The 12,370-nt window shown below is 38.3% G+C and overlaps 1 protein-coding gene across 3 annotated transcripts in view; it reads right to left on the reverse strand.

Annotated features, from left to right (window-relative positions):
* The window catches only part of ece1 (endothelin converting enzyme 1), a 38,986-nt gene that overhangs the window by 17,298 nt on the left and 9,318 nt on the right, over nt 1-12,370 (reverse strand). Inside the window, exons 2-3 of one of the 3 annotated variants that reach the window (XM_053227218.1) lie at nt 10,192-10,278; nt 107-242 (exon numbers count right to left, since the gene is read on the reverse strand). In XM_053227218.1, coding sequence (XP_053083193.1) covers nt 107-242; nt 10,192-10,278 — 223 coding nt within the window. Of the gene's footprint in view, nt 1-106; nt 243-10,191; nt 10,866-12,370 lie in introns of those variants that run through there. The other 2 variants (XM_053227217.1, XM_026932649.3) reach the window with 2 other exon arrangements.

The raw sequence follows: 12,370 nt of genomic DNA on the forward strand, positions 1-12,370 counted from the left end.
TTCACTTCTGGTTGAGATATGTGCAAATAAGACTTGAGCATTTTGTATAAAGGGTAAGATATGGGTTAAGATTTGAGCATAGCAGTAGTTTTTTTTTGTCACTCACTCTCGTTATAATGCAGACCCAATGTCAGGATGCATATGAATAATGCCAGCGAGAGACCACACACCACAACAAGGAGCTTCTTCTCCACATGGCTTCGCTCAGTCCAACACCTGGACCCCAGTTCATGCTCCAGCACCTGAACACAAACAAGGTTAAAGGACTTAAGGTTAGGCTTAGGAGGGAATTGTACTGCAAATGTTCTCACATTAGTGAATGACCTAATGAAGGACTGTACACCACCACTGATCCTGAAGCAGAAAAGCTTTATTTTTATGGATTATTCTTTTATTCTAGACATTCAGTCGATGCATGCACACCATTATCATTCTCAGACATGTTGTTCTCAGACACATTTGTGTGAGGGATCATCAGCTGTTGTGTCATCACTAGCAGTGCCATATGTCAAACCACAGCTATGAACTGGGGTAACACCATCCTATTCATAGGTGCCACCTGCTATGATTATTGTTTTTTTTTCCTTAATGCTGCCACATAATGAGCCTCATTTATCAATCTTTTAGTAAAGCTGTGTGTAAATGTTTGCCCGATTTACAAAGGTTTAGACGATTTCCTTCATACTCACGTATATATGTTGATGAATGCCATTCACCTGTAAAGTGCAAAGTACATGCACACCACAGCTCATTTGTATTTATTGACACCCACAAAACTCCATAAAAGGAAAAACTCACAGAGAGCAGAAAGCACACTATTTCGCAGAGGCAAATGTGGAAAAAAAAAAAAAGAGATATACATTGTACCCAGGTGATCATTTAAGTGTCATGTTTAAGTGTCTTGATGACTGTCGGCTAGAAGTCTCTTTGGCCTCTCATGCAGCAGTGCAGAATTGACTTGTATCGAAAAAAATCATACCAGTCTCTAAATATCCATTCCCTCTTAAACACGCACAGACCAGTGTCCTCCTTTTACATAGTGGCATTTCTTTTGTCTTAATTGAATGATTTGGTTTGATTAATATGAAACAAATGGGTTTCACAGAAACCCATTTTCATTAACTTTGTGCATGTAATTTGAGCTGTGTAATCCATATATACTGTAAGTACAGTAATCCATTTTCATTGGATACATAAGTTTTTTCGAACTTACAAGATTTTTATGAATACCAAATTTGTGTACATATAAATGCTCATTCAAATGATTTACAAATAAATTTGTTTGCATCCAGCTTGATGTATGAGGCCCAGTGGCTGTAAATGAGAATAGGTGTTAATAAATAACCCACTGGTTTTCTGCTCCTATCTGGTGACTGCCCTGATTTTTCTCAATAGAAAAGCATGCTCAAGAACTGGCTTCAGGCATCTCTCCAACACTGATACTGATTTTTACCTTTTATGAGTGGCATACTTTGGTTAGTCATTACAATGGGCCAGCTTACTGTAGCCTGCAATTACATCTAACCATAACACTGCCACAGGGATAATAAACCAAAACCTCTCTTTGTACACCAGAGGCCTGTCTCATGAAACATGATTTATTGTTTAACTAGCTATATTTGAGCTTACTTTAATCTTACCCTGGATTTTCTGTCTTACTTTTTACCAGGTTACATTGCTGTGGTAACTCATGCTGCACAGCTAACCTGCTCCAGGGCAAGTTACGTCCAGGGTCACAGACCGTAAACAGCTCTTAGACTAATCAGCTGTCAGAAAAATGCCACTTTTTCTCTAATGTAGGCTGCTAAGCTTCCTCCATAGAAAAAGTTTTGAAAGTCTGATCCTTGAAAATGGATTTAGGAGCATTGTGAAGCGTCACAGTTAGAGATAAGCTAAGTCCTAGAGGGAGAAAAAGTCAAATATGTAACAAGACCTATCTTCATTTAACTATTCCAACTTTTCTGTTTCCTAATTAAAGTTTATTTTCATGGTTCATTGAGTGTAGAATACTTCCTAGATTCTTTTTCCTAGATTCACAATTTGGCAATTCATTTACCTTTACAGTGCTCTCTAAGCACACAGATAATGGGCCTCATCCTTCAATCTTTGAGTAAAGTTGTATGTATATGCGTAAACCATTTGTATTCACATGTGCATGTTGATAAATGGCAATCACCCATAAATTACAAGGTGCCTGCACCCCAAAGCTGATTTTTGTTTGGTGATGCTCACAATCCTCCATAAAAAGGCCAGATTCACATAGGGAAAGCTCAAAATGGCTACTAATCGGGCAAAAAAAGAAAAAATTCTGAGGCAGAAGTAGAAGTACTTTTGACTCACGTCTATGAGGAAAAAAAAATTACTTAGTACATCCAGCAGTGTCACAGCATCTGAAAATGCCAAATCATTGAGAGAAATTGTGAAGGTGAATTGGTGTCGTCCACTGAGCGCAATATAATTGAGGTGAAAAGAAAACAGTCTGAGTAAAAAAAGTATTACTGCTAATCCACGGAGATTCTCTGCTACCAGAGAAGGCCAAACCATGATGAAGCTTTTTAAAATTGGCCAGATGCCGTGGCAACTGGCTTATAACCCAGCTTTCATCCTCCGAAAAAAAATCATACCGTCTCTAAATATCCATTGCCTCCTAAGGGCATTGTGTGCTGATTCTTCCAGTAATATCAATTCTGCGATTTGCACAGCTACCATATGCAGAGACCAGCCCATCCTCCTCACTAACCAGTCAATCAATCACTGTTTTTGGTAGAAATTATATTTCTACATGGCAAATATTTTACAGGTAGGTGTAGTAGAGTAATAGAAAACCAACAGACCCAACAGTCATGACATGCATGCTTCTGATTCTGTGTAATTGAATCATTAATTGAAAAGGGCGTGTTCAAAATAATAGCAGTGTGGAGTTCAATTAGAGAGGTAAATCATTCTGTGAAAAAACTGGTGTCAAACAAGTGGCCCTTATTTAAGGATGAAGGCAGCAAATGTTGTACTGTTCATTTCTCTCTGAAAATCTGAGTAAAATGGGCCGTTCCAGACATTGCTCAGAACAGCGTACTTTGATTAAAAAGTTGATTAGAGAGGGGAAAACATATAAAGAAGTCCATATAAACATATAAAGAAGGCTGCTCAGCTAAAATGATATCAAATGCTTTAAAATGGCAACCAAAACCAGAAAGATGTGGAAGAAAACAGAAAACTACCATTCGAATGGATCGAAGAATAGCCAAAATGGCGAAGACTCAGCCAATGATCAGCTCTAGGGTGATCAACGAAAGTCTAAAGTTACAGTACCTGTGAGTTTATCACATTCCAGGGATCCTGGATCAGTTTGAATACATTAAAATACTTAAAGAGGTCATGTTGCCTTATGCCGAAGAGGAAATGCCCTTGAAATGGGTGTTTCAACAAGACAACGACCACAAACACACCAGTAAGCGAGCAGCATCTTGGTTCCAGACCAACAAGATTAACGTTATGGAGTGGCCAGCCCAATCTCCAGACCTTAATCCAATAGAAAACTTGTGGAGTGACATCAAAAATGCTGTTTCTGAGGCAAAACCAAGAAATGCAGAGGAATTGTGGTATGTAGTGCAATCGTCCTGGGCTGGAATACCTGTTCACAGGTGCCAGAAGTTGGTCGACTCCATGCAACACAGATGTGAAGCAGTTCTCAGAAACTGTGGCTATACAACTAAATATTAGCTCAGTGATTCACAAGAAAGCTAAATCTTCAAGCATTTTTTAGTTTATACAGTAAATGTTTGACTTTGTAAAGAAAAATGCAGACACTGCTATTTTTTTTTTGAACAATCTAATATTTCTTTTTCTTCACTTTCTGTAAAGTAATAACAAATTTGATAAATTTTTCTTCATGTTTTGATTTAGAATAGAATGTGCAGTGTTTCCAATGCATTTGTATGTACTGAAATAGAAGTTATCATAAGGATTTTGAGCTTTACTCACTTTTTTAACACAACTGTTTTGAACACAACTGTATATATACAGTAAATCATAGCAAATTAGAAAGATGCAAAGCTGATAAATCAAGCTTTACATAAGTTAATCTCACTATGTGTAAATTTACACACACTCTGGAGCAAGAGTAGGATTCGAAGGTTTTTCAGAATTTATGAGATTTTTATGAGAATGTTTTCAGCTAGTACACATCTGTCTCTGGCTCAGCTGGTAACGTGTGCTATACTAATTTGCACCTGGTGCCTGACCATTTGCAAACATACATGAATAGCTTGTTCTTGGTGTTGAAGGTGTTTGTTTTTATAGGTGTTGTAATAGGCCCAGGGTTACCTCCCTTTCATGACATGTTTCAAGACAAACCTACGCCCATGCTGTGATATATTGGAAAATACTGTGCATTATGTACAGTATGTCAATATCCACTACCAGACAGGTCCATAAGTATTTGGACAGTGACACAATTTTTTAAAATTTTGCCTCTGTACACCACCCTAATGGATTTGAAATGGAGCAATCAAGATGTGAAATGTAGACTTTCAGCTTTAATTCAAGGAGTTTAACAAAAATATTGCATTAACAGTTTAGGAATTCTAGCCATTTTTTTTTTCACAGAGGCCATGGGTCATGAGTTTGACATGCGTTCTGAAATATGAAATATATGTCACAGCATCTGAAAATGCCAAAACACTGAGAGAAATTGTGGAGGTGAATTGGTGTCTTCCACTGAGTGCAATATAATTGAGTTTAACAAAAATATTGCATTAACAGTTACAGAGGCCATGGGGCAAGAGTTTGACATGTGTGCTCTGAAATATGAAATATTAGAAAATAGTTAAAAATGAACAAAACCCTTTTATGAGCAGGTGTGTGCAAAATTTGACTGGTAATGTACGTATATTTTCCACCAGTTTATTTAAAATATATTGTAATACAGATGTGTGAAAGTAAAGGAAAAGCTGGTGACTCTGTTATGCTCCGGGAGGCATTCTGATGGCATGGTATGGGTTTACCATGAGAGCCAATGCAAATAAAAAAAAGTGACTGCTCACCTTTAACATTTCTTTCCTGATGGGAGTGGTCTCTACACAGGATGACAATGCTCCATTCACAGGGCATGAGTGCTCACTGAATGGTGTGATGGGTATGGAAATTATGTAAATCATATGCTATGGCTTTCACACTCACCAAACACTCATGTTTCTGCACGGATCTCACCATGTCTTTCTGACATCTCGTCAGGGATGGCAGCTCTTCAGCTGAAACTAAATCCCAGCAAGACAGAGCTGCTTTCCCTGCAGATGCATCCCCATGCCAAGATCTCAGATCTCTCCATCTGTTACTGCACACAACCTTGGGGTAGTCCTACACAACCAACTATCCTTTTCGCCTCACAAAACTAAACTGACTCAGTTATACAGGTTTCACCTTTACAACATTAGGAGGATCTGGCCATTTCTTTCCACAGAGGCCACTCAGGTGCTTGTTCAGTGTCTTGACATTTCGAGACTGGACTACTGAACCTTGATCCTGACAGGACTGCCTCTGTGTGTCATCCAACCCCTGCAACTGATCCAGAATGTAGCTGCACAAATCTCCCCAATTTCTCCTTCACTTTTCCACTGGTATGCTCCCTTCACTCGCTTCCTGTATTTAAATTATTATGTATTTAAATCCTGTATTAGATTTAAAACACCGGTGCTTGCCTACAAGCCAAAAACATCCATCAAAACTGTTCTCTGTCCTGCACCCAAGTGATGGAATGAACTTTCCCTGGCTGTCTGAACAGCCGAGTCCCTCCCTGTCCGTCTTCAAATGAAGACTAAAGTCCTACCTCTTCACTTGAAGTAGCGTTTAGTTTATCTACTATTAAGAAATAGTCTTGCGTTTTCTTTTTATACTCTACTCCCAACAGGGTTTTTAGACTGATGGTACTCTTAGTCCCTGACCTAATGAACTAGAATGAAAACACTTCTGTAAGTGTTTGTAAGTTGCTCTCGATAAGGGCATCTGCTTAACGCTGTAAATGTAACACTGAGCTTGAGATAGGATACCCAGGAAGGGATGCAGTTCACTGCAGGGCACCGAGCATGCAGACACTCCATACAGACAGTAACCTGAGCTCAAGATTGAACGGGGGAATGTAAAGCTGTGAGGAAGCAACACAACCCGCTGTGCCACAGTGCTCCCCTATTTCTAACATATCGTCAATATATTATAAATATATTACTGGGTCAGAGCACTTAATACCTTGAGTTAGTCCCAAAAATGCTTAGAAATGGTTTAACAAGTAACGAGGCTCAGCTTTTCCATGAAGAATTTAAAACAGAGTATAAGAATGAAAAAAAGGGCAAAAGGTTCTGCTTAAAAAAACCTAGTCACATCATGAGCACATCATGAGAAAGGTTTGTAGTCAAATTTGCAACCTAAAAGCCTGACCTAATGTGTGAATGCTAGTGTTAGAGGGGGCTATAGACACAAAGTTTACAGCTCATGCAAATTAAATGGCACATTAAGAGCTCACCAATGAATCCTGTCTGTGGAGAGAACAATTCGTGTCATTGTAGCACCCTAAACATTTGCTTATCTGTGGTCTATTTGTATCTACAGGGAGCTCCAACACATACTGTGGGTGGCTATTACAAGATTAGCAAGTGTCATGCGAGTATGTTGTGAGAGATTCTGCTTACCTACCAAATGCTTAGTTAAAACAGTACAGTCTGCACACTCTAACACACACGCATTTGTACTATAGCTGATGGTAAATTTGTCAGCACATGCAACAGCGAGTGTTTCTCCCATTTTTAATGGAAATGGAATTTCCTATTTTTAATGGAATTCACACAGATATGATTTAATTTCATGTTTCTCAAAAATGGGGTCCATGAAGCATAGCCAAGCAGTCTGTGATTTTCTGATTTTGTTAGTGTTAGAAATCATGATCATCATCATCATCATCAATGTCATTATGCCTATAAATAATGTCAGCTGGAATCTAATGGCAATTTTAATAAAAATGGGTTCCATTTTTATTCCATTTTTGGAAAGTTCATAAATAAAATTATTGTACACATTAAAAACTTCTCAGTTAGAACCTTTTTTAATTAGTTGTTTGTAAAAGAAATCTGTACTGAGAGTGTCCATTGATTGTTTTTACAGCTATTTATTGTTTTTAATGGGTTTCCAATGATAAAAATTGAGAACACTTGCTTGTTTTGAGTTAAAACCAAATGTATGTTTTATTAAAAGATATAGATGATATCACAGTTTTCCCACATACGGTCAAGGAAAAAAAAAAAAAAAAAAAGTACCCACTAGGTGTTTATCAGTCTTTCACATTGTTTTGGAGAAACTTTGGCCCACTCTTCTTTACAACAGTACTTCAGTACATCAATGTTTGAGGGCATTCATTTATGCACAGGATCTCAATTGGGGTTGAAGTCTGGACTTTGACTTGGCCATTTCGACATCTTGATTTTTTAGTTGTTGATTTGCTAGTGCTCTTGGAATCATTGTCCTGTTGCATGACCCAATTTCAGCCCAGATTAAGCTGCTGGATAGATGGCCTCAGACTTACAGACTCACAGATATTCTGGTATGAAATGGACTTCACTGTTGTCTCAATGACTGCAAGTTTCCCAGGTCTGTGGCTGCAGAACAAGACCAAATCATCCCCCATCCATCACCATGCTTGACAGTTGTTTGTGGTGATACACTGTGTTTGGATTTTGGTGCTGTGCATGATGAACAATCATCTCCAGCTTGGTCTCATCAGTCCAGAGGATACTGTTCCAGAACTATTGTGGTTTGTTCAGATTCAATTTTGCAAACCTACGCTGTGCTGCCATATTCTTTTTGGAGAGAAGGGGCTTTTTCCTAGCCACCCTGCCCTGAATGCCATACTTGTTCAGTCTTTTTCTGATTGTGCTGTCATATACAAACATTTAATGTGCTTACAGAGGCCTGTAGGTCACATGATGTAGCTCTTGGGTTTCCCTTTATATCTCTGAGCATTAAACGGTCTGACCTTGGATTGAGTTTGTGGGACACCCATTCCTGGGAACATTGGCAACTGTCTCGAAGGCTTTCCAATCGTAAACAATCCTTCTGACGGTAGATGGCCTTATAAACATTCCCAAATGGATGAGCAGCAATACTTGCTTCTCTGAGGTCATGGATGATATACTTTCTTCTTGGCCTGATGTAAACATACACCTGAGTGCTCCAAAACACCAAATGCCAAGTTATGCTTTTAGAGAGGTAGTCACACTTCTTGATGATTAACTAATCTTGTGCAATGAGTAGCACCTGGCCTCTAATTACTCTCTTAATGATTGTGGAAGTAGGAAAGGTTTACTTATTTTTTTCCCTACGTGGTTTCTAAATGTTGGTTTACTTTTTGGGCAAAAATGACTACATATTTAAACTACATATTCTTTTGTTGTTTAACCTCAGGTTACTTGTTTCTTTATAGAAGTTGGTGAGGACCACATTATTGTTATTTAGGTCCTGATAAATAAAATCATAGAATTGAAGGAGGGTGTACTTTCTTTTCCCATGACTGTAAATCTTCCTTAGGATTTTGGGCCTGAAAAGCCAGTTAAGAAAACAGACTACACTGAAAAAAAAGTTCACTGAATTTAATTAATTCATATGTGTAGATCAGTTTCATGTGAATGAATTAACACAATTTGGGTTTGTACAGCCAAATGATTTGATCATGTATTTTCAAAGCCCTGGAATAAAATCAACCTGCATACTCACCTGAACTCAGGATCAAACCCAAGACCCCTGGCATTGTGAGGCAGCAACGTTCCCCACAACGTGGGAGATATTTTAACGTAATTTAACGTAATTGGATCAAGTTAATACTATGTGAATTGATCACACTTACTCTAAATAATTCAAACCAGTAGATTAGACACTTGTTTATATTATATTTAATATAAGCACTGAATTCATATTTTGATGAGAAATTTAATATTTTTCTGTAAAGCATGCATAATGTTTTCTTCTAAATCTGACCGATCACATATTCCTTTTTTTCAGTGTACCTTCCCACAATATATAGTGATTACCTAACTTGGATAAAGTAATATGTTATGGGATGCTGAAGCATAGCCAAGGGGTCCATGAGTTTTTCATCTTTTTATGGTGGGGGAAATCAAAACACACAATTGTCAAAGTTATTATATTTATTATTGAGTTCTTACAATTATTAGCTGTACCTATTACTGTTTTACTGGCCAACTGAATGCATTTTACACAAACCTTAAAAACCCAAAAATAAAAAGTTCTATGGTTCTAATAAATAGACAAAATTTTATTGTACATTTTTGAATAATGAGATGAATATTTGAATAGTTGTGTTAATTAAAAAAAATGGTGCTGAGGAGGTCTGTAGAATGTATTTTACTGTTAATGGGGTCCCTGGCTGCAAAAAGTTTGAAAACCCCTGCTTTAGACCTATAAAATCAAACACATTAACAAACAATTACATTATAATGTATATAATAGAAATCCTTTTTCAAACTTCAGCTTCTATTGATATTGAGCTATTCTACTAGTCCAGATGCAAACGTGTGATAACCAGCAAATCAGCAGCAGGAAATGACACGGACGAAAACATTTCACCCACATCTTGACAGCATGAACTCAGGCAAAACACTGACGGCTTACAGGTTAAAGTGAGGTTACAATTCTTCACTCAACTTGAAAGAAGAGTATGAACTCTTAAATGTACTTAAAGTATTAAAGTGTTCCTTTCACCAACAAACTTTTTGTAAGGTTAACTAACAATTCCTTATCTCTCAAACAGTAGCTAGCATGATAATAACTTGGATGATACAAAACAGCTGAATGCTAATAGCTAGCTGTGACAATACAAGCTGCATTGATGAATAAAGTGCCACCAATAGATTACAGTGATGGGTTTTAGGTCTCATTCACTTTCACATCTGGACTTGATAGGAGTTTAGATTGATTCCTTGAAGCTGTGTGATTCCAAAAAGTCACATTATGACTTGGCAAATTCATGACAAATGTAGTCATGTGTTTAGAAATCTAGTGAGGAGAAAGTGGAGATTTTTCTTCTGAAATGTATTAAGTAAAAGACAAGACAATGGTATGAGGTGAACGAAAAACTTGTGTACAGCTACATAAAAATCAAACTACATGGCAATGCATAGAGAGAGCTCTTACCTGCACGGTTGGAGACTGATACACTCTATCAGGGGTGGTGTCTATCAGCTCCTCTTCGTCTGAGGTAGCTCGCTTGTAGGATGACATCTGGAAGGTTAAACGGAGAAGAGATTCCCTCAGTGCCTCCATATTAAAACCAGGCCCTCACTGTTCACTGTGTGTGTTTGTGTGTGTTTTTAGCTTCTGTAGTCTGTGAGAATCCTTGGGATTGAGGTTCTCCTAGGATCCATCAGGAGGAGTCCAGATAAGGACTCCTGCAACAAACTCGAGCAATCTCTGTCTTCAGCATGTGAAAGTGTGTGGGGTCGCTTCCTTCACCTCCCCCACCTCCTGATAACTCTTCCTCTGAGCCCAAAGATTCACTTTTTCTCCCCCACAGTTCATAAACTCTCCCTCAGGTTTAAATTCCAAAGCACTGTCAGAAATACCCCTGCGTTGGGAGCACGATATGCTCTACCATGTGTTGTTCAGCAATTCTGTGGCTTTAACTTTCTCCCAGTAAGTTTTGACAGTCCATATTGGGCAAGACGCTCACAAAAAAAAAAAAAGAAACGGAAGAAGACTTGATCAACTTGTGTGTGTGTTAAAAAAAATAAGGGTGTGCGAGTATGTGTGGTTCAGAAATGACTGAGAGAGAGAAAGAGGAAGAGAGCACATGCATTCCATAGTGTGGTTTCATTTAGAACAGGGAGGGAACTTTTAGAGGTTCATCTCCGCCCAGTGTTTCCTTCTCCTAAGACATTCCAGGCCAAGGGGTGGTGTTTAAAAAAAAAAAAAAACAAGGGCACTCCCACTCCAAGGTCCTGTTGTTACTGTTACCCAATAGGTTTGACAGAACCGAGCTACCCTGACACTTTCAATAAACAATCAGTAAAAACTGTAATCAGCACCATTGCTTCAGTTATTTAGAAACAAAAGAACTATGGCCTTCAACCACATTATATCAATTTGTTCTGAAAGAGCTGAAAAAGAAACAAATATAACTCTAAAGACTCTTCAATTGCAGTACCCGCTCAGTCACATTTTCACCTTAGAATATCTGTCTCCAGCTGTTTGTGTACATCGTAAAATATGCAAACACTCACAGAATTTACTCAAGCAGGCTCAATATCAGTAAGGTACAACACTGGATTTCTAGTCATTCTTCTATTATTATCAAATTCACACTTACTCTCGCTTATGCTGCCTCTACAGTTCTTCTGTGGCAGCTATTCCCTGAAGGCCAAGCCTCTGTGGTCTCGATGCCACTCAATTTCTTTGAGTGTACTACTCAGGACAAAACCTCAGCCAGTTAAAATCTTTACCACAGTCCAGCCCTTAGTCACAGAAACTGCTATGTTTTGTTCAAAATCTCAATTCAGAAAGATCTAAACCCAGCCCACTACTGATAAGCATTTGGTTTGTTCAGCAGTGGCAATGCCCACATCAACTGCTTATGACGTGAAGAGGGCAAAACACAATCATCTTTGGGTGGATATGTGCGTAGACGGAGGAAAGGTGGTGTGAGGTGAGAAGGACTGACAAAAAAAGCTGACTCCTTGAGAGACAGTGAGCTCTGCAGGAATGGCAAATTATATGGTGGATATGTCTTTTGAGTTATTACAAAAGAAAAACACTAGGCTACAAAGATGAATCCTTGATTAAAAATGAGAAAGATGCTGCTACTTTTTGCAGTCATTAAGATGAACACTTAATTTTAAGTGAAATATAATTGGACAAATATCATTTATAAAAATATGGCCTAACCCTAGGATAGCTGGAACAGTGGCACAGAGTTTACTCTTGCCTCCTCACAGCTAATTCATTCTTGGAGCTCGATTATCAGGACAGAACAAGAATCAAACCCAGATGCCAAACAACTGCCAAACTTTCTGCCTCAAGTACCCATAGGCTTAGGAGCCTTTACATTCTTTGCATGTACACCAGCTTACGGTATTCACTGGTACAAGCTCCTCAGGCATTTGTTCCAAGTGCACATATTCATGTTTGGACTCTTTCCTAGCAAACCTTCTGGCAGCAGAGCAGATGTGGTTTTGGGCAGAGTAGATCATAGCTGCATGGAAACACCACTCAAAGAAAATATGAAATAAAACTTCAATTTTACTTTGCTAGATAGCGAAAAACATTTATAAAGTGGCTCCACCTCGCTTCAGAACCAGGTGTATCCTGTCTGATGCTT

This window comes from Pangasianodon hypophthalmus, chromosome 20 (genome assembly GCF_027358585.1).
Source record: "Pangasianodon hypophthalmus isolate fPanHyp1 chromosome 20, fPanHyp1.pri, whole genome shotgun sequence".
Lineage (NCBI taxonomy): Eukaryota > Metazoa > Chordata > Actinopteri > Siluriformes > Pangasiidae > Pangasianodon > Pangasianodon hypophthalmus.